This window comes from Erinaceus europaeus, chromosome 5 (assembly GCF_950295315.1).
Source record: "Erinaceus europaeus chromosome 5, mEriEur2.1, whole genome shotgun sequence".
NCBI lineage: Eukaryota > Metazoa > Chordata > Mammalia > Eulipotyphla > Erinaceidae > Erinaceus > Erinaceus europaeus.
Genome location: NC_080166.1, coordinates 50,343,700 through 50,364,007, shown reverse-complemented (window position 1 = coordinate 50,364,007; position 20,308 = coordinate 50,343,700). Strand labels below are relative to the sequence as shown.

At 37.7% G+C, this 20,308-nt stretch overlaps 1 protein-coding gene across 2 annotated transcripts in view; it reads left to right on the top strand.

The window, feature by feature from the left end:
- Positions 1–20,308, top strand: part of ZSWIM6 (zinc finger SWIM-type containing 6) — a 179,384-nt gene that overhangs the window by 84,734 nt on the left and 74,342 nt on the right. Inside the window, exons 1-2 of one of the 2 annotated variants that reach the window (XM_060191303.1) lie at positions 15,288–15,419; positions 18,679–19,035. In XM_060191303.1, coding sequence (XP_060047286.1) covers positions 15,386–15,419; positions 18,679–19,035 — 391 coding nt within the window. In that variant the 5' untranslated portion in view covers positions 15,288–15,385. Of the gene's footprint in view, positions 1–15,287; positions 15,420–18,678; positions 19,036–20,308 lie in introns of those variants that run through there. The other variant, XM_060191302.1, reaches the window with a different exon arrangement.

Genomic DNA, 20,308 nt, shown 5'->3' with positions numbered 1-20,308 from the left:
TGATATCTTATCTTCTGTGCCACCTGCCAAGCTGTGGCATTGATTGTTTTTAAGTCAGATGTATTCTCATAGAAATTGTGTTTTTCTCATGAGAACGTAGTAGAAAGATAGCTAACATATAGTCCAGATATCCTTTACACCAAACCTGAATTGCAGGAATACACTTGGCATGTCAAATCACACTTTCTTAGTATTTTTCTTCAGTTAACTGGAGAATGTGGACTTGGGAATAGATTGAAAAGATCTTTGAGACTGGCAAATGACCAGCTGCCCCCTAACTTTTTTTCCCTTCATTGTATACTGTACTAGTAATGGGTTTGTCAAGCATCTTTAGATAAATTAATGTTATGTTGTTTTTTTTCCCATTTCTAGCATTTTAATATATTTTAAAATGTATTCAGAGTGTACTGTAATAAAATTGAGGAAATAAATTATACTATGGGTGTACAATAAGGTGTAAATAAATTGATGGAAATTCTGTTGTAGTGTACACTGTTCAACTGCAGCAGAGAGACTGAAACTAAGAGAGGGAATTCGTCCTTGTACATTGATATCAGAGCTGGTTAATAAACAATTACAGCATTAAACAAGGATTAGCTGTATTATGCAGAGGAACTGGGGCTATAATAACAGTCTTTAGAGGCTACATTGGTGTGTGTACAAAAGAATGATAAGACATACTTTTTGTTTTGTGTAATGAGTGGTAAGGTTTTAGGTAATAGTAGATTTAAAATAGTTTATATAGATGACTAGAATTTCCACAGAGAGGAGAGGGAAGGGGCATCTTCAGTAGAGGACATTGTATGAGATAATTTATATTCTAGATTATGGATAAGCTACATGAGATCATATTCCATGCGCAAATTAAAAGTTTTGGGCTGAGAGATGATTCACCCACTAGAGTGCAGATGTTACCATGTTCAAGGACCTGGGTTCTAGCACCAGACCATCACCTGGTTGCAATGTGCATGTCCCGTGTTGAAGTAGTGCGTGGTGCCACTTACCCCTTCCTCACCACCCCTGCTTTTCAACATGAAATATGATGTTTCATGATTTTCTCATGAGAAAATAGTCCATTGGGAATGCTGGAGGCGTGCAGCCACAGTAGCAAGGGGGAAAAGTTTCGTGGTAGTTTAGGCAGTGATGCAAGTTTTTGTCACAAAATACATACATGTATTTTATAAATATGTGGGGATACTCCTGGCATTCTTTCTCTCACCCAAAGTTGAATAATTAGACTCACCTTGGACTTTTTCTGGATGTCAGGGTAGCTTTATGGATGAACTCTAGTCAGTTTATCTGTTCAGAGCTATTGAATGCTTGAATGCAAGCCACTGGTGTACAGGAGAGTAGAAAGAGAGCTTATCATCAAAGCTTATCCTCCGTCTTTATTTCTCGGGTTAGGAGGTTGCTCAGCAGGTAGAGCAAATGACTCACCAAATGCAAGACTCTGGGTTTGATGCCCAGCATCTCATGGATGAATCCTGGATAGAAATTGGGGGACTTCTCAAATGGTGAAATTGTGTTATGGTGTCTGTTCCCTTACTCTGCCTCTCTTGTCCTCTCATCTCTCTCTCTCCCCCTTTTTAAAAAAAAAAAAATTCCAAAGTGGTGATATGCATGTTCTTGTGTTGGTAATTTTAAACCCTCTGCCTACTGTTTTAGATATTTGTTTAAAAATGTATTTAGTTATACAGTTGGAAATTACTACCAGAGAAATAAAATGGTAGCGAACATAAGCTAAATCCTTGTTGATTAGCTTATCTGAGGCCAGACAACTTATTTGTATACTGGGGCAGGATGAGAACCTGGGAAGAATCAGGTATTCTGGCACTCAGTCTTGGGCTTTTTCATGTGACCAGGACTTAGATTCTGTATATCCAGATCAGTTTAGAAGCTATACCTGGGGAGTCGGATTGTAGCACAGGTGGTGCAATGTGCAAGGACCGGCTTAAGGATCCCAGTTGGAGCCCCCGGCTCCCCACCTGCAGGGGAGTTGCTTCACAGGTGGTGAAGCAGGTCTGCAGGTGTCTATCTTTCTCTCCCCCTCTCTGTTTTCCCCCATCTCTTTCTATTTCTCTCTGCCCTATCCAACGACAACAATAACAATAATAATAATAATAACCACAACACTAAAACAACAAGGGCAGCAAAAGGCAATAAATAAATGAATAAATATTTTTTAAAAAAGAAGATATATCTTATTACGCTAAGCTGGACCAAGATGATAAAGCAGCGAGATGAACTGAGAGAAGCAGATCAACAGTCACACTGAGTTTCTTAGAGAGAAAAATCATCTTTTGCTGAATTATAAAACTTTTTTTTCCTGTTGTCATTTGGGTTTTACCGCTTTGGGCTGACTGAGATAGAGACGACCCTCACCCTCATACACAGCACCCACTACCACCACCACCACCAAAATTTCCTACTTGTGAAAGAGGCTGGTTTCAAACCTGGTTCACATGCATGGCAAACCATCTTCGGTAGCCTGAGCCATAGGTCTTTTAATATAGAAAACTGCATGTAGCCCTTAATAGTAGGAAATAACCTTTTTTTTCCCTTGGTAACCAGGTTTTTTTTTATATATGGAGATACGCAAATCAAATGAGACAATAGATACCACTTTTCCAGAGCTGGGGATATAGCTTAATAGTTATGTAAAAAGACTTTCATGCCTGAGGCACTAAAGGTCCCAGTGTCAATCCCCAGCACTACCATAAACCAGAACTGAGTAGTGCTCTGGTAAGTGGGAAGAAAAAAAAAAAAAAATATATATATATATATATATATATATTGTAAAATAGATCACTTTTCCAAATATTGTGTTCTGTACACAATATTTTTAATATTGTCTTTTATAAACTATTAAATTACACTGTTTTATTCTAGGTTGTTAAATGAAAATTAGTTTATTAAAATCAATAGAGAACTCAAAACTTATGAAAACTCATGGTTCTTCAGCAAACTATAGTATATGGAACATAAAGTCTGTTTGAAGGAGGAAAATGATGTTGAAGGAATTTGCCACCTGAAGTATTTGTCGTAGCCCTGAATGTTGCACTTTTAGATAATAACAAACAAAAAACCTTGAACCAAGAAGTATACGGGATATGGTATGAAGACTTTTTGCCATGGGGCCAGGTGGTGGTGCATCTGGTTGAGTGCACACGTTACAATGCACAAGGACCCAGGTTCAAGGGCCCCCCCCCCCCCATCTTCAGGGGGAAATCTTTGTGTGTGAATCAAGGCTGCAGGTGTCTCTGTCTCCCTCCACCCCCTTCCCTCTCGATGTTTGATGGTCCAGTTAATAAATAAAGATAATAAAATTTTTTAAAAGTTTTGTAACACGGAAGTCATAAAATAAGCATATTTTGGAAATCAAGAGAAAAATCAGGCTATAGTTACATTGGGGTGTAATTTGAGTGAGACTAGCTTTAACTAGAGAAAAATCAACAGAAAAGAGTAATAGGTGAATGCAGGATATTTTGAGTTTTACTTGACTTCATAAAAGTGGAAGTCATCTCTCTGGCCAATCTGTAAGTCTTCTTTTTAGCATTTACATAGAAACATATTGAATCCTATAGAGTGCTTTGCTATAGTCATAGGTACATCCAAGGATATGCCCACTTTTTTACAGTCACATTGATTTCTTATTCTGATTAATCCTGTCTGAATTTTGGAAGAGGAAACTGTTTATTTTTTGAAGCAGTTTATTTTTGGTTGATTGTTAGACCCAATGTTTACTTTCAATTGATTACATTTTTCTCAGTGTGTTAACACTATTGAAAAATTCTTCATTAAGACTATTCCGTGATTGTACGGGATTTTCTTGTCATAATATTAAGACACATTCTTAGTAGAGCTGGGGTGGACAGGATGCTGACTGTACAAAGATTTGTGGGAGTTGCTCTCTAAACTTCCAAATGCTCCTTATCTGCTTATGTGAGCTGGGACAGGAACAGGCATGATGCAGATGGGAGGGTAGTCTGTGTGAAACACCTGCACCATGATTGATCTGTAGGTATAAGTTAGGCAGTAACAGAAAAGAAAGGTTGGTTGGCTGGCATGAATAATCAGTTAACGTCAGTGCCAATCTTAACCTGGGGGACATACAGAAATGGACTTGTATGTGGAATAATTTGCATCAGTTCTGTTACATACATGAGCAGAAGGAAATACAGTTTTCTTTCTAAGAAACAATATGTGTTCTAAATTAATACACCCTTTCCGCTTCTTAGGACTCTGAAATAGTAGTTGACATAGAACCCTCTTGTTTTTGGACAGCCTTAACTTCTTTCTCTTGTTTAATTCCTTCGTTTGGTTTATCTTTTCACTTCCAAAAATATGTTAATAGGAAAGAAAATTGGTGAGAGGATTGGTGATTTGCTCAAACCATCCTTTGCTCACATACGAAGTGGGTCATGCTGAAGGCAATGAAGACGACTGGATTTAGATAGTTTCATATGGACTCTTTTAACCTTACCATTCTACTGGAAAGAAGGAAGGGTTGGATCAAATTGGAATGCATTTTAGAGATTGATGTACTCTTGGTTTAAATGAACTTTTCCATCTCTGTGATGTATTAAAAAAAAACAACAACAGTAAATTGAGGTGTTAAAATATATATACTCTGCTACACATCCACCTCAACACATGATCCCCGAACTGGGTTAGCATAACCCTCTATAAACTATTGTTGGAGATCTTTTTTTAATCATTTCCTGGGTGGGAGTAAGTAGTCCAGTGGTTATACTTCTCTGAACTATGACTGCTTGACCTGCATAATCTTGTTGATTATTACTGTTACTAAACATTTACAAGACTTGTATACAGAGTAGATATTACCCTTTCCTGTAAACTAAATAAGCAAAATGATTCATGAGGGTGAAGCTTGGGACAGGGTTGAACTTGCAAAGAGGGGAAATGAGGAGGGAAAAGAGGAGGAGGAAACTTAGGAACAATTGCCATTGGCCATTTTGGAAACACTTAAGTAGCTGAGTGTATTTCTTACGGCAATCTGCAATTTTACTTTATCGAAGTGATGTTTATTTGTTTAAGGATAATATGGTTCCAAGAAGTCTGTTTCCAGTGACTATAGTTTGAAGTTCATTACCTTAAAAGTATGTCCTTACTCTTGAGGAGTGATCTGGCTAGTGTGGTTGTTGTCATTATATTAGTAAAGACTGCTTTGCCTTAGAGTGATTTATCCTGAATGTTAACTGCTTATAGCAGCATAGACTACGGACTGTGAGCAGTGGCTCAGGCTTTGTCTCCCCCTCAGCTGGGGGGAACTTGAGTTTCTTGGTCCTTTCAGAAAGCCTGACATGGAATGTTTTGGATTCAGGATTATCAGGGTACAAAATCAGAGTGAAACAGGTCTGTCTTTCTCTCACCTTTTCTGTCTTTCCCTCCTCTCTCTATTTCTCTCTGTCCTATCCAACAACGATGCCATCAGTAACAACAACAATAATAACTACAACAACAACGAAAACCAACAAGGCCAACAAAAGGGAAAATAAATATTAAAAACTCTTTAAAAAATAATTAGTTCACAGTGGTCTGGTCAGAGGATGACTATTCATAATTATGTGATGATTGTGATGACAGCTTTAGTGGTTTCTCTTTATAAATCTTCTCAGCATATGCAGATTTCTTGGTTTTGTGAAGGGAAAATACACTATGATGATATATAAGGGGGGTCGTTTCTGAGAAGGTAGAAGAGAACTTGGTGGTGACACAACTAATGGAGGAGATGTATTACCATTCACAAGGACCTGGGTTCAAGCCTCTGTCCTCACCTGTAGGTGTCTGACTCTGTCTCTTGTTCTCTATTATTCTGCTCCTCTGTCTGTATAAAGAAGAATGGGAAGAAGTGGCTACTGGAAGTACTAGATTCCTTTTGCAGACACCAAGCCTCAGCAGTAGCCCTGGTGGCAATAAAAAATACATTTAAAAATTTTAAATTATTTTTACTTATTTATTGCATAGAGAAAGCAGGAAATAAAGAGTGGATGGGGGGGCAGAGAGACAGAGAGACACCTGCAGCCCTGCTTCACCACTCGTGAAGCTTTTCGCCTGCAGGTGGGGACCAGGGACTCAACCCTGGGTCTTGGGCATTGAAACATATGTGCTCAACCAGTGCGCCACCACCCGGCCCCCAAAAGTAACCCACCAGAAGCCACCAGAAAAATCACTGTGGCTTATGCAGCGCCAGAGATTGTGCTTGGTGCCTCGTGATTTAAGACTAACACTGCACCACCTGCTGTTTTTAGTTTTGTTGTCAAGGTTGTTGGCTTCCAAGCTTCTATAAGATTTGTACCAGTACTGGACGGCCTGGAGGGGATACACTAGTACTTAATATGTCAGCATGAGAAAGGATACCTGATGCTTGTAATAGAGGAGAGAAAAAGAAAGCAGATTGGGCATTTGGCCAGGAGGGCAGAGCAGAGGTATGATCTGGCTGAGTGTGGCTGTAAACCCATTACTGGGAGGATATATTACAGTGACATGTCCATAAGGATAACCTTTAGTCATCAAGTTAATGCTATATTAGATTTCTTGGTACTATTTAGTTGGAAGCTAGAGAAGTGGTGATACATGCTTGAAAGATTTTCATCATTCTGGTACAATGAATATGCAGTTTCAGGATACCTTGCTTTTTTTTTTTTTTTTTTTTTTAGGCTGAACTTTTTGTTATTAAGAATTCTTAACAGGATTGACAAATAGTTCACTTGGGAAGATGTCTGCTTTCACATGGGTATAATCCAGATACGTCAGACCCCACCTTTGTCTGTCTCTCTCATTCTACCTGAAAAAGCATCCCAGGAACCTTATAGCTCTGGCGATAACAAACTCCCCCATCTGTAGGGGAGTCTGGGGCTCGAACAGGGATCCTTAATGTTGGTCCTTGCACTTTGCGCCATGTGCGCGTAACACGCTATGTTACCGCTCCAGCCGGAAGCAAGTTTATTTTAATCTCATGCAGCAGTGTTCAGACTTTGCCAGAGAAATTAGTTTGAACTATAATGAGACATTGTACCTTTTGCGTAAAACTCCAGAACTTGAAAACTAGCAACACAATTAATTTCGTAGGTTTTCTTGCTCTTGACTATGGTATGAAAAATATCTTGTCAGGTAGTATTTTCATATTTTAGGCAAGTAAAGCAGATTTGAAAGCACAAAAATTGAACTGATCAAGGAAGCAGATCACATACTTTTTCATTGGTTTCTTATGTTAATTGAAATACTACATTTTGACGTGCACTTGTGTTATTTTGATTTACATGATAAATTACAGTAGCGATCAAGTTATTGGGTCATATACATAAAGTTTTCATCATTTTGTCTGTAACTTTTCATTAAAAGGCTATTCTAGAATTGTTTCTGTTTTACCATTTGTGCTAATAATATGCCAGCTATACGTAAGTCTCCTCACATGAATGGAAAGCATAGTCTTTTGAGCTTAGATGAATGTAGTTGCCTCAAAGTACATGAGCACTTAATCAGGCATTTCACTTATCTCTAAGTGTCTTGGAAATGAATTAGGTAAGTATTCTTTAATACAATTATATTGATCTTTTAAATGTGTCCTTGAAAGTGTTATGAATAACAGGAAGTAAATTTTGGGGCAAACATCCAAGTTTTTATCATGTATTTTGAATGTGAGTGGGGTGTGTTTTTCTGTTGGTATGCTTATCACCTGAATACTTCAGAATGTCTATGGGAAGGAAGATCTGTAGGGGTGCTTAATTTAAATAAATGAACAGATTACAGCAGTCTTGTACTCTGGAATACTTTGCATTATGCTATGCATATTTGTAGAGACTCTAGAGCCCTTATTCAGATTCTAGTGGGAGCGGTGGTGCTCTCTGTGTTGCCCTACACACAAAACAGAAGATAAAAAAATATCTTTTAACCAAAAAAGAAAATGTGGTGGGTAAATCATGATCAAACAGGTTGGTATCAATATTTGCAGAGGTGGAATTAATACTCAAGTCTCTCCCCCAGATTACTTTTCATTACTATTGCTCTAGAGTATAGCAGGCTCAAACCTGGGACCTTTCACATGGAAGTCTTGTTTGCTACTACTGCTCCATTACTTTCCCTACCTAGGAGTTCCTTCATTGTATAAGTTCTTACAATTTTAATGTTTACTTTGAGTTTCCAAAAGGGTGGTGTTGAATGCAACTTAATTCAAAATTCCATCACATCTGAGGATTACATCTTTGAGTGAATACCTGCAGTTTGGGGAAAGAGTGCCTGTATTTTGACTTTTATTTCCAAGTCCAACTCTGATCTGATTTCTTGGCTATCAGTTTACAAAATCTTGCAGTGACTTCTCAGAACTGGAATCCTTGTTATTCTTGTATGCCTCCCTGGAGACCTGTACATTGCCTGTTACCAAGATAGGGGATTAGGGAAGTGACTGCTGAGTAGTATGGCCACTCATATACATGATATTTAATAGGTAGTAAGTGAAAGAACACATTTTTTTTTTCAGATGGTAAAGGCAAACAAGAGAATATATTTATTTCAGTTTAATGGGCTTTTTATTTATATTTCTCAACATTTTTTGTTATATATTTAGCACAGATAAACTGCAGCCACATAAATGCAATCTGGGACTATTGAGGTTAGATTGAGGTTTAGATATAGGGCATAGCAAAAAAGATAGGTCATAGGATCCAACTATAGACAGATGTCTAAAAGATATGTAGATAAAGTTTTCTGTTGCGTATCAAAGCTTTAAAGTTCCCCCCAAATGCCTATTAACTGTGACTATCACTGGAATAGTATTTATGGATTCTCTTCTATTCCTTAAGCCATTATTTGCTTGTCATTTCAGATGACCATTGTTTCAACTCTGTAGCAAAGAGTAAGGCCTTATGTGAGTGTGGAAACTGCCAGAATTCATCCTGTGATAGGTAGTTTTATATTACTGTAATAATGTACTTCCACATTTTTTTTTCGAGAAATCATATAATTTGTTCCCCTTATTTAATACACGAGAAAAGAGGAAATAAGATAGATATTAATTTACCCACAATGCTACATTAGATAATGGCTGTAATTATAGTTAGAAGTCTAGCCTGTCTACTGTGTCTTACATTGAGTACTATAATTCGTTGTCTTCTCTGGAGTGTGACTTGAGTCATAATTATGGCTGAGTCCCTATAGGCTAAAGAAATTCCGGAAGTGTGCTGTTGCCAGTGTTGCCCAAGAGCTCAACCATTCAGTAGGGCAACATTAGTGACCATCAGTGCTTGCGTTTGGTGTGTTATCACTGTCAGAATTCTGGACATGGGCTGAACATTGTTTATATGTCACTTCTAAAGATAGTTTTGATGTAAGCAACAATAGGAAATAAATAGATAAAAAGGGTCTCCTGCCCCACCTCCATGTAAACTTGGGTTCTGGGGAATGAGACAGAGGTGTGTGGAGGGGATTGGGCTCCAAAGCCTCTTGAATAAGCTTGAATTTCGCTTTACAGGTGGGCAGCAGTTGAGACCTCCAAGTAAAGGAGGGGAAGTAGAAGGAGCACTGAACTGTAGCGGCTGCATTCTGACTGGTCTCTAAGTGGAAGGCTTTTTACTTGCATTGAAAAGATTGGCATCGGAGAAAGTGGAATTTAAGAGATTGAGGCGCATAATTTAGATTCCTAAGGGCCTTGTGAACTTTATGGTTGTGCATAACTCAAACCCTTCCTGATTTGTTTATCAGCCTCTTGGCTGCCCACCCAGAACTTTAGGGTGGGCAATGTTTGTTTCTCTCAAATATGCATGTTAAAATGCAGAAATAAATTCTGGAAAATCACTTGATGGTGATGATAATAGTCATGGTGGGGAATCCTTTATGATTTTTTTAACTCAATATGCATTTCTCTTAAATTTGTGCTTTTCCTTGTTACCCATTGCAGATAGCTAAATTAATTGGATAAGTATCCCCCCCCTCAGCTTGAAATAATAAATGCTGTGTAATACTTATTCTGATGCTATGGATCCTTATGAAATAGTGCAAGAATCTACATTAACAAGAACAAAACCAATGTGGAACAGGATTCCCCTGAGAACTTTTTTGGTTGAGCCCTTCCAATGCATGCTCAGTAAACTTTTATGTTGTTTGTATGTGTGGCTTTGGTTTACAGTCTGGTCTCTGCTTTAATTTGCCACTGTCTTTCTCACAAATATTAGTGAAGTGTAAGAACCATTCTATTCCAAATAGACCATTTTAAGGTGGACCTTCAAATAGAGCTTTTCTCTAAAATCCACCCCCCCCCCCCAAAGATAGGAACCCACGTCATTAGTGATTTCCAGCAAGATCTCCTAAGCTTACTATTAGAAATTGGGGATACAGGATTTAATTAGCTCACAGAATATAGTCTCTCCCTTTGAGAAAATTATAGAGTTAAAGGAATACCATATTTTGGCTTTTTTTTTTAAGTTGAGTTTATTTCTTTTACCCCAGATCTGTTGTATTACTGCTCTGATAATTATTCGGTTTGAATTAATTTTTTTTCTTTTTGTTTTTAAAAGTGATCACTGTAACTTGACTTGCTTTTATGGCTTTAAGTTTAGTAGTTCTCAGAGTTCAGAAAGGTAAAAGTTAGGGAGTGTGGAAGACAATGATTAACTTGTTTTACCAGGAACACTTAGTCAGGTATTGGTTACTATACATTTAATGGAGGGAGTTTAGCCAATGAATACTTTGCTGTGAAAGTGTTTAATGTTAGCACTTTTGCACTTTTATACAAAAATAAGTAAATAAATAAAATAAACCTACTGCCCATGCCAACCTTCCAGCCATAATATTTCACTGCCTTAGTTTCTGTCTCTAATTTCCCCAGGGTTTCTTTTTATCTAGGAGAAGGGTGAAAGATGTATTTGTGTAAGTACTACACCATGCTTCTGTTAAATTCTTTTTCATCGAAGAATATGTTACGTGGGTACATATTTTTAATGGAAAGAATGTCCCCTGAACACAGTCGATTTATTGTGTTTATTTCTTCTCTACCAGTTTATTTTAGCTTAGAAATGTTCTAATGCTTGGATTTTGTAACCATATTTAGTTAACTGAGCACATATGCATAATATGTATCAATGGTCAACCGTAAGAAATTGTTTGTGCTATCATCAGACACAAAAGGAAATTCCAAATGGCTCAAAGATATGGACCGTAGACTAGGAACTGTCAAATAAATAGAAATAGACTTTGGCAGAACATTTCACAATCTATATGCATTGGAGATGTCTTCAGAGACTCAAATCTACTAGCAAGGAAAACAACAGTAAAAATAAACTAGTGGGACTGATAAGCTCCTGAAAAGGAAAGGCAAAAATCACTAAAACAGAAAGTATTTAATGGGAGGAGATCTCTGTATACCATTTATCACATCTTTGTATACCATTTATCAGATCAAGGGCTAATAGCTTGCCAAAATATATAAAGGACTCACTAAATTCAGTGGAAAAAATATAAATAAATAAATCACTATTCTCCCAGTAAAATGATCTCGGGGTGGGGTAGAGAAATCTTTTGTGTTTTATTTTTAAAAGTTTTTGTCATTCTAATATAATCATGGATCTTCTTCCTTTTAAAATGTAACTAAAATCTAACTTTAGAGATAGAAAAATCTTTCAAGAAAAGCTTATGTTCAATGTTAGTGTAACATTGAACTATTAAATACTTTCAGAAACTTTAATCTCCATTAATGGCAAGAGTGTAGATAATTTGAATCTGTGTTGATGTGTGAGAAGTTTGTCTCCACAGTGTTTTTCTGCTGACTCTTATACTAAGATTCAACAAGAAATACTGCCATTTCAATAGCTTTCCAGAGGAGATGAATTATTTCTTCCATTTCTGAATAGTTTTTATAGTTGCAGCTCTTCAACTTTTGGGTCTCACCTGATAGTTATTGAATGGGATGGAGAGATAGATCACCTGTATGGTGTGTATCTTGTCCTGTACACAACCCTGGGAGATGCTATGGTAATGGAGGAGGCTACAGTACTGTGGTGTTTCTTTCTGATTTACTTACTCCCTCCATCCCTCCCTCCCTTTCATCTTCTCCCTTGTTCTCATCCCTTGGGTAAAATAATACTGAAGTTGTAAATGTAGGAGCCACTGGTTCCACATGAAAAAAATAAAATATTGAGAAACACGAAGATAGCTATTTTAAAAGATCTGTGCACACCTATGTTCATAGCATTACAGCCTGTTATAGCCCAAATTTGGAATCAACTCAGATGCCCAATGACATAGGAATGGCTAAGAAAGTTGTGGTACATATTTAAAATAGAACACTGTGCAGCCACTAAATATGAAGAGGTCATCTCCTTACCTCCTTTCTAATATCTTGATCAGAATTTGAAAGTATCATTTGAGTTAGCAAGTTAGAAAGAGAAAGACCAGTACTGAATACTGTTATTCATAGGTGGAACTTAAGAAAAGAGGACAGTAACAGAAAGCCTTAGACAAAACTTGGAGTGGCTGTAGGGACTGAGGGAGAGGAATGGGATGAAAGAACATTGGGATGCGTGGGAGTCAGGTGGTCGCGCAGTGGTTTAAGGGCAGGTTGCACAAAGTGCAAGGACCGGCGCAAGGATCCAGGTTCGAGACCCCGGCTCCCCACCTGCAGGGGCAGTGAAGCAGATCTGTAGGCGTCTGTCTTTCTCTCCCCCTCTCTCTTCTCCTCCACTTCTCTCTGTCCTATCCAACAACGATGACATCAGTAACTACAACAGTAAAACAATAAGGGCAACAAAAGGGAATAAATAAATCAATAAATAAAATATTAAAAAGAAAAAAGAACATTGGGGGTGGGGATGTTCCCTGGTGTAAGATTGGGGAGGGCCCTACCCTAGGTTGGAGAAGCAACTGTCTCCCATACAGCTACGAAGGGGAGGTGAGAGGTTGTACCTGTGTTTGTCAAAGACTGTACTATAATCCATTAAATATTCAGGATTCCCTCTCCAAGTGGTTGCTTGCTAAGAATATGCCAGTTGCTCTTTGCTGTGTCTGAAATTAAAACTGAGGAAAAAAAGAAAAACATTTAAAATAACAATACTGAATGCATTAACATAAATAACATACCTTTTTGAAAAAGTAACTAGTTCTCTCTCCCCCCGCCCACCCCAATTTTAATGAAAGGGGTGACTGCAGGATGGCAGAGAAGGGCTTTAGTTGGGGTGAGTGGGAGTGTTGTGCAGACATTTGTTAATATATAGGTATATATAGTAATATCTTTTGGGGGGGTTAATAACCATTAATAATAACCATTACAGTCCACAGTAAAATACAATAGTTTGTACATACATAGCATATCAATACAAGCCCCACTAGGTTCTCCTCTGCCATCGACCTGAAACCCTCCCCCCACCCCACAGTCTTTTACTTGGTGCAATACAGCAGCTCCAGTCCGAGTTCTGCTTAGAGTCTTCCCTCCCGATCTCGTTTTTCAACTTCTGCCCGTCAGATCATCCCATAGTCTTCCTTTTGTTTCTGATGTATTTCACTTAACATGATGTCTGTGAGCTCCATTCAAGATGTGGTAAAGACAGTGAATTCACCATGAAGCTGAGACTTTGGAGCCTCAGGAATAAGAGTTTCTTTGCATAACCACCATTTAATAGTTCAGTGTCCCTCTAGGTCATCCTCTGTCATCATGTTGCAGGACCTGAGTCCCCCCCACCCCCACCCCCACCCCAGAGTCCTTAATGGTGCAATACACCAGACTCAGTCCCAGTTCTGCTTTGTGTTTCTTCACCTTTTTTTTTTAATTGGATTTGTTTCATTGAGGGTGCCTTTAAAATTTAAATGGAAAAGAGTTCTGCCAGTATTTTCCTTTAAGGTATTTCATAGTTTCTGGTATAGCATCCAAGGGGTGTTGAAATCCTCTACTATTACTGTGTTGCTGTTAATATATTGCTGTATCCCTTTCAGTAGATGTTTGATGTATTTAGATGGCCTCTCATTGGGTGCATAGATGTTAATAATTGTTAAGACCTCTTGATTGACTGATCCTCTGAGAATTAAGTAATGTCCATCCCTGTCTTTTAAATTTTTACTTGTTTTAAGGTCTGTCGTGTCAGATTGCCCTTTTTTTGTCGTCCATTGGCTTGTACGATAGTTTTCCATCCTTTCACTTTGAGTCTGTGTTTCTCTTGTTGAGTTATATGGGGTTCCTGCAGACAACATATGGTTGGGTTATTAATATATTTTTAAATAGAGCTAGATTTTCCTGTATGTTTGTATTTTGACTTGTCATATCATGTAGCTTTTATATGGTGTCATGTAGCTTTTGGAAAACTAAATGCACACTCATGAGAGAGTTGAGAAGGCTAATGATGTCTGGGTGGAGTTGTGGAAAGATTTTTGATCTTGTGAACTTCCTGAAAGGGTCTCAGGGACTTACTTGCCCTTGGCCATACTTTGGAATCACCACATTACAACATTTTCCAAGTATGTATGTTCACTTTTTAAAAACAGAAATCCCCTAACCTCTGTTTCCTCCCTGTATGAAAGTAATTGTTAACTGTTTTTGTGTTTTTGATGCTTATCAACTGAAGATTATTACTACCATACTCAAACAGCAATGGTACTATCAGTAGTAGTGTTTCTCTGATCACGTCAGACATTCTCAAAGGCTGTGTTTATTTCCAGTCTAGATGACAAGTCAAAAGCCACCCACCCCTAGATTTTTAGATTAGAAAAGGTATTATAGATGGAGGGAATGCATCTAAATAGCCTTCTACTGTTTCTCCAGGTGGGAAGGGAAGGAAAGGTTAATAAAATTTAATGAGCATTTTTACAATGTTCCAGGTGCTTTACATATGTTATTTCATCTTAATTCTCCCAAACAACTTGAGGAGGTATTTCTAGTCACATTTTGTACCTGAGTAGAGCAAGACTCAGAGAGGTTAAATAACATGCCCAAAGTACACAGCATTAGAGCAACTTGATGTGATTTAAAGTGTATAATATTACCCAGGCTTGTCCAACACCATGCCTTGGTGTCTGCTTTGTTTCTTTAGTTCCTGTAAACTGAGAATATGAATACTATTTTATTGGACTCTCTGGTGACATGATGATAAAAACAGTTTGATTACTCTGTGAGGTCTGCTGTATTTGGGAATTGACTATCTTTGACAGATTTTATACAGCAAGTAATGATAAGAAAAATATTTATATGATTTCTCTAGTTTAGTTATATAGTTATTTGAAAACAGCGCTGAATCGCCTCTTTTTGTGACCTTAGGTAATATCATATCCCAGAAGGAAATCTTGCACTTTCAGCCCCCAAAACTAGCATGTTGTCAAGGTTTGTCAAAATTCAAAAGGGCAGAAATCCATCCTCAAGAGCATTATTTTGTTTCAAGTCATCCTGTACATGAGAGATAAGACCAGCTGGCGGTGGGAAGGAGGTGAGGAAAAGGTTTTTTATATCATGATAGGAGTTGTGAAGTAGAAAATTTCTCTCTTTTGGAGTATTTTGGTTTGATTAAGACTCAACTAGAGTGAGTTGTTTTCAAAAGCACTTGCCCATTGGAGGAGGCAAAATGCACACCACAACGCTAAACTAAGGCTTGACGGAATTCTTGTATATGGACTCAGCATTACATACTCCTAAAAAATTAGCACACTGGTTTTCCCTATGTGTATGAAAATTTCCTGTATTTTAGGTAAAACCTCTTACCTTCTAGCAATATTAACCATTCTAGACTAAAAGTAAGATGAACCACTTCCCCGTCCCCATAACCCTCCTTTGAGAATTAAGTATCTTCCATAGAGATAGACAAGTTAGACACTGACTCTTCTCTAAAGATGGCCGACAATGCAGGACTGGAGTCTTCATGATTACTGTTAGGCTCTATTCATTATTATTATTATTATTTACTATTTCAAAATACTGCCTCTTACAGTTGTCCACTCTACAGAGTGCAGCCCTCCTCATTTGGCAGAATTCTCAATGTTGAGTTGTATTCTGGCAAGGTAAAACTCAACAGTATTTAGATCTATTTTAAACAGAAAAGGTTAGAATATGGATGTTTTAAATTTACTTATTAGTAGGAGAGGTGGGAGAAAATATGAATATGAGGAATCAAAACCGGAGCATTGGGGATAGAGCTCTCTCTGCTGTGCCGTTTCCCAGTCTGCAATGCAAAGCAGTTTGAGGACTTGAAATATATACCCAAAATGATCCTTCACAAAACATCTTTACTTTACTTCTTGTTAGTGATTTAACAGTGGTATGTCCCATAGCTTCTTTTATTTTTAAATATTTTTATTTATTTATTTATTTATTCCCTTTTGTTGCCTTTGTTTTATTGTTGTAGTTATTATTGTTGTTATTGATGTCATTGTTGTTGGATAGGACAGACAGAAATGGAGAAAAGAGGGGGAGAAAGATAGACACCTGCAGACCTGCTTCACTGCCTGTGAAGTAACTCCTCTGCAGGTGGGGAGCCAGGGGCTCAAACAAGGATCCTTATGCTGGTCCTTGCACTTAATTCACTGCGCTACTGCTCGACTCCCATCCCATAACTTCTTTTCCACTTCTGCTGATGGACATTTGGGTTGCTTCCAATCCTTGACAATTATGACTAGTGCAGCCTCATTCATTAAACATCTTGATCTTTGATAATATTAGGTTAATGAAGTAGTTGTTCTAATATGGGTATGTGTTTATTTGTGGCCTCATATTTCTTGAGAAATTATTCTAGAGGTCAGAATTGTTTATAGTTTACTTTTTAAGAACTTTGTGAGAATAGTAAATGTATAATGTAATGAAAATGGATAATGTGTGGGCTTCCCTATCAGCATAATTGCATGAAATCAGAACAGTGTATGTGGTTCCTATGTCATACATGTGAACTCTAGGCATCATATATTTTGTAAAACTTTGTTTCTCTATTTCATATGATAGTCCAATGCACTGCTCCTATATATGCAATGTTGGGCATTAACACCATGGTCTTCATGCACGTAAGACCCGCTGAGCTCTGCCCTGCCTGCAGCCAACATCTTGACTATGACCCTATGCCATCTCTTCAGTTCCATGTGTACTATCCCTCCCAGAGTTCTTACATAGTTAAGATCCTTCTTTTGTGAATGAGAATGAACTGAAGAAATTATGTCCCACTTGATGACTTTTACTCAGGTTTTATAACTAATGAAGGCAGAGAGAGCCTGTTGCGTGTGTGGGCCAGAGGCTTCATATTGGAGGATTCAGGTTTCTTTCAGAGTCTTAAGGTGAATCTGTGTTTAGTGTCAGGGAGGTTCCCAAAGGAGTTCTCCTGAGGTTTATTATCCTTGACCTCCAAGAAGAATGAGGTTTTTATAGATAAAAACACTGAATGGATGTCTACTCTCCTAACCCATATCCCCCCCACTCCCAATTAGGGTGAGCTTCTGTACGTTTAAGTAAAACGAGTAAGGAGCATTTGCTCCCTGACCAAACAGGCCAGGATCAACTGATGGCAGTGGGAGGTAATTTCAGTTCACTATAAGCTCAGGCTCTCACTATCTAAAGGGGAAGTAGTAATAATGCCTTTGTAGGGTAAATGTTTCATCTCTGGACCATTATGAGTAGTGACCAGATGGTTATCGGCCAGGGAGGTTCGGAAGATTCCTGTGTGCTTCTAATTTTGAGCTATGTAGCTTCTAAACCCCCTTGCTGATTGTCTTTTATATGCCTGTGTGTGTGTGCACACATTTAACATCTTTAAATCTGTACGAACTTTACTCTGTATGAAAGGAAAGATAATGGTCATTATTGTGGCCTTGGCTGAATGTAAGATCTGATGGACTTGAGCAGTTCTGTCAGCAGACAAATGCTCCTAGGTATAGCTGCAGAAAGAAATGTTTAAGAAAACATTTGTTTTTACCAGTGCTTGTGAAAAGGCTACCTCCCCCACTGCAAAGTTAGTGTTGATTGGAAGAGGCTGGTTCTTGCCAGGAACCAAGGTAGAAGGAAAGGAAGAATTTGTTTAGAAAAAAATTTGAACTTTCCTGTTCAAGTTTAAGTAGATTTTTTTTTTTAAAAGGGGGGAGAGGGGAGTAGTGCAGCGGGTTGAGTGCATGTGGCGCAAAGCGCAAGGACCAACATAAGGATCCTGGTTTGAGCCCCTGGCTCCCCACCTGCAGGGGAGTTGCTTCACAGGCGGTGAAGCAGGTCTGTAGGTGTCTTATCTTTCTCTCCCTCTGTCTTCCCCTCCTCTCTCCATTTCTCTCTGTCCTATCCAACAATGACGGCATCAATAACAACAACAATACGACAAGAGCAACAAAAGAGAATAAATATATAAATATTTTTAAAAAGAAATATGAAAAAGGGGGATAGAAGATCACCTATGTATGGCAATTTTTCTCTGGTTTACCACTCAGTAATTCTGGCTTATTGGTGGTGTGATCTAAAAATTTCCTATACCATACGATGGTAGTGTCACGTACTGCAGTATTTTCATATGGTTGTGCTGAATACTGCAACAAGTGTGTTGTTTTTTTGTGAAGTAAGTGTAAAGTGGTGGGGTTTGAATGGCATGAATATTTTTACTAGACAATAAAATTTGGCACGTGTTTCCCCCTTTGTTGCAATCAAGTACTCCATATTTAAAAGAATTAGAATATTTCGTAGCATTGAGTGCAGAAGCTAAACTATCTTCCTCTCTTTCTTTCACATAGGTTTCCACTTGAGTGGCACGGTGACAGAACCTGCAATACAATCAGAGCCAGAAACAGTTTGCAACGTGGCCATCAGCTTTGATCGTTGCAAAATTACCTCAGTGACCTGTAGCTGTGGAAACAAGGACATATTTTATTGTGCCCATGTTGTGGCACTGTCTTTATACCGCATCCGCAAGCCAGATCAGGTCAAACTGCATCTTCCCATTTCAGAGACACTCTTTCAAATGAACAGAGACCAATTACAAAAGTTTGTACAGTATTTGATCACAGTGCACCATACAGAAGTTTTGCCAACTGCTCAGAAATTAGCAGATGAAATTCTCTCACAAAATTCAGAAATCAACCAAGTTCATGGTGAGTAATTCATTCTATTAGACTTCTAGATTTTTTGTTGTTGTTGATGAGTTCAACTCTTCTGCATAGAAATGAATAAAGTTGAATTATCAAAGTTAACATTTCTCTTAGGTAGCTGAGAATTTTTTTAAAGTTTATCTTTGCATTCTAAAATGTTTCTTTTGAAGTATTTCAGACATTCCACTAGGCGCCAAGCTTTTTGTACCCAGAGAAATCTCTTCTTTATTAAAGCTTGATTCTTATATGCTTAAAACTGTTAAAGTTTCATTGAGTAGTAGATATTAGTTATGGGAAATGGTTATTTAATTCACCTGTGTCCGTTATTGTCAATAAATGGGATTTGTTCATACTCAGAATTTTTTTTTAACTTTTGTTTTCAAATTTATTTTCAAAGGCAAGAAAGATTCTGCCAGACACCTCATGCTAAGTAAATGAATTATCTTTGTAATAATATTAGAGTTTGTTTAGAGAGTTTAAGATATGAGTAGTGTCATGTATAATAGTAAATAAAGGGATTCTTTTACATCTTTTGTACATTAAACATGTTATTTATACACTCATCACTTTTATGCACTGCAAATACATTGACTCAGAGGATTATACAACTTTTAAAAAATACATTCAAAATATTTCATACAGTACATTAGCATGATAAATTATATCACTAAGTTATAGGTGTTGTGCTTTGAATAACATTTAAGCACAGCTTAAAATATGTTAAAGAATATAACACTATTTCAGTTACGTAGCATGGTGGCATAATTATTTGATTTGAGACAGGACTAGTCACTCAGTTCTTTTTTTTTTTTTTAAAGGTAATTTAGGGGACTGCGTGGTAGAGCACCTGTTCCATGTTATAATGGTCAAGGACCTGGGTTCAAGCCCTCAATCCTCAACTGCAGGGAGGAAGCTTTACAAGTGGTAAAGCAGGACTGCAAGTGTCTCTCTGATCTTTCTACTTCCCCTCGATTTCCACCTCTATCTAATAAAGATTATAAAAAAATTTAAAAGGTAATTTAAGTGTTTAGAGAAAGTAGTTTGAGATAAGTTGATAAGTTATTTTTTTAAAGTTTTTATTTATTAATGAGAAACATAGGAGGAGAGAGAGAGAACCAGACATAACTCTGGTACATGTGCTACTGGGCATTGAACTCAGGACCTCATGCTTGAGAGTCCAATACTTTATCTACTGCGCCACCTCCCATACCACTGAGATAAGTTCTTTAAAAGTTTTTTAAAACAGCACAAGATTATAACATGGAAATGTGAATAA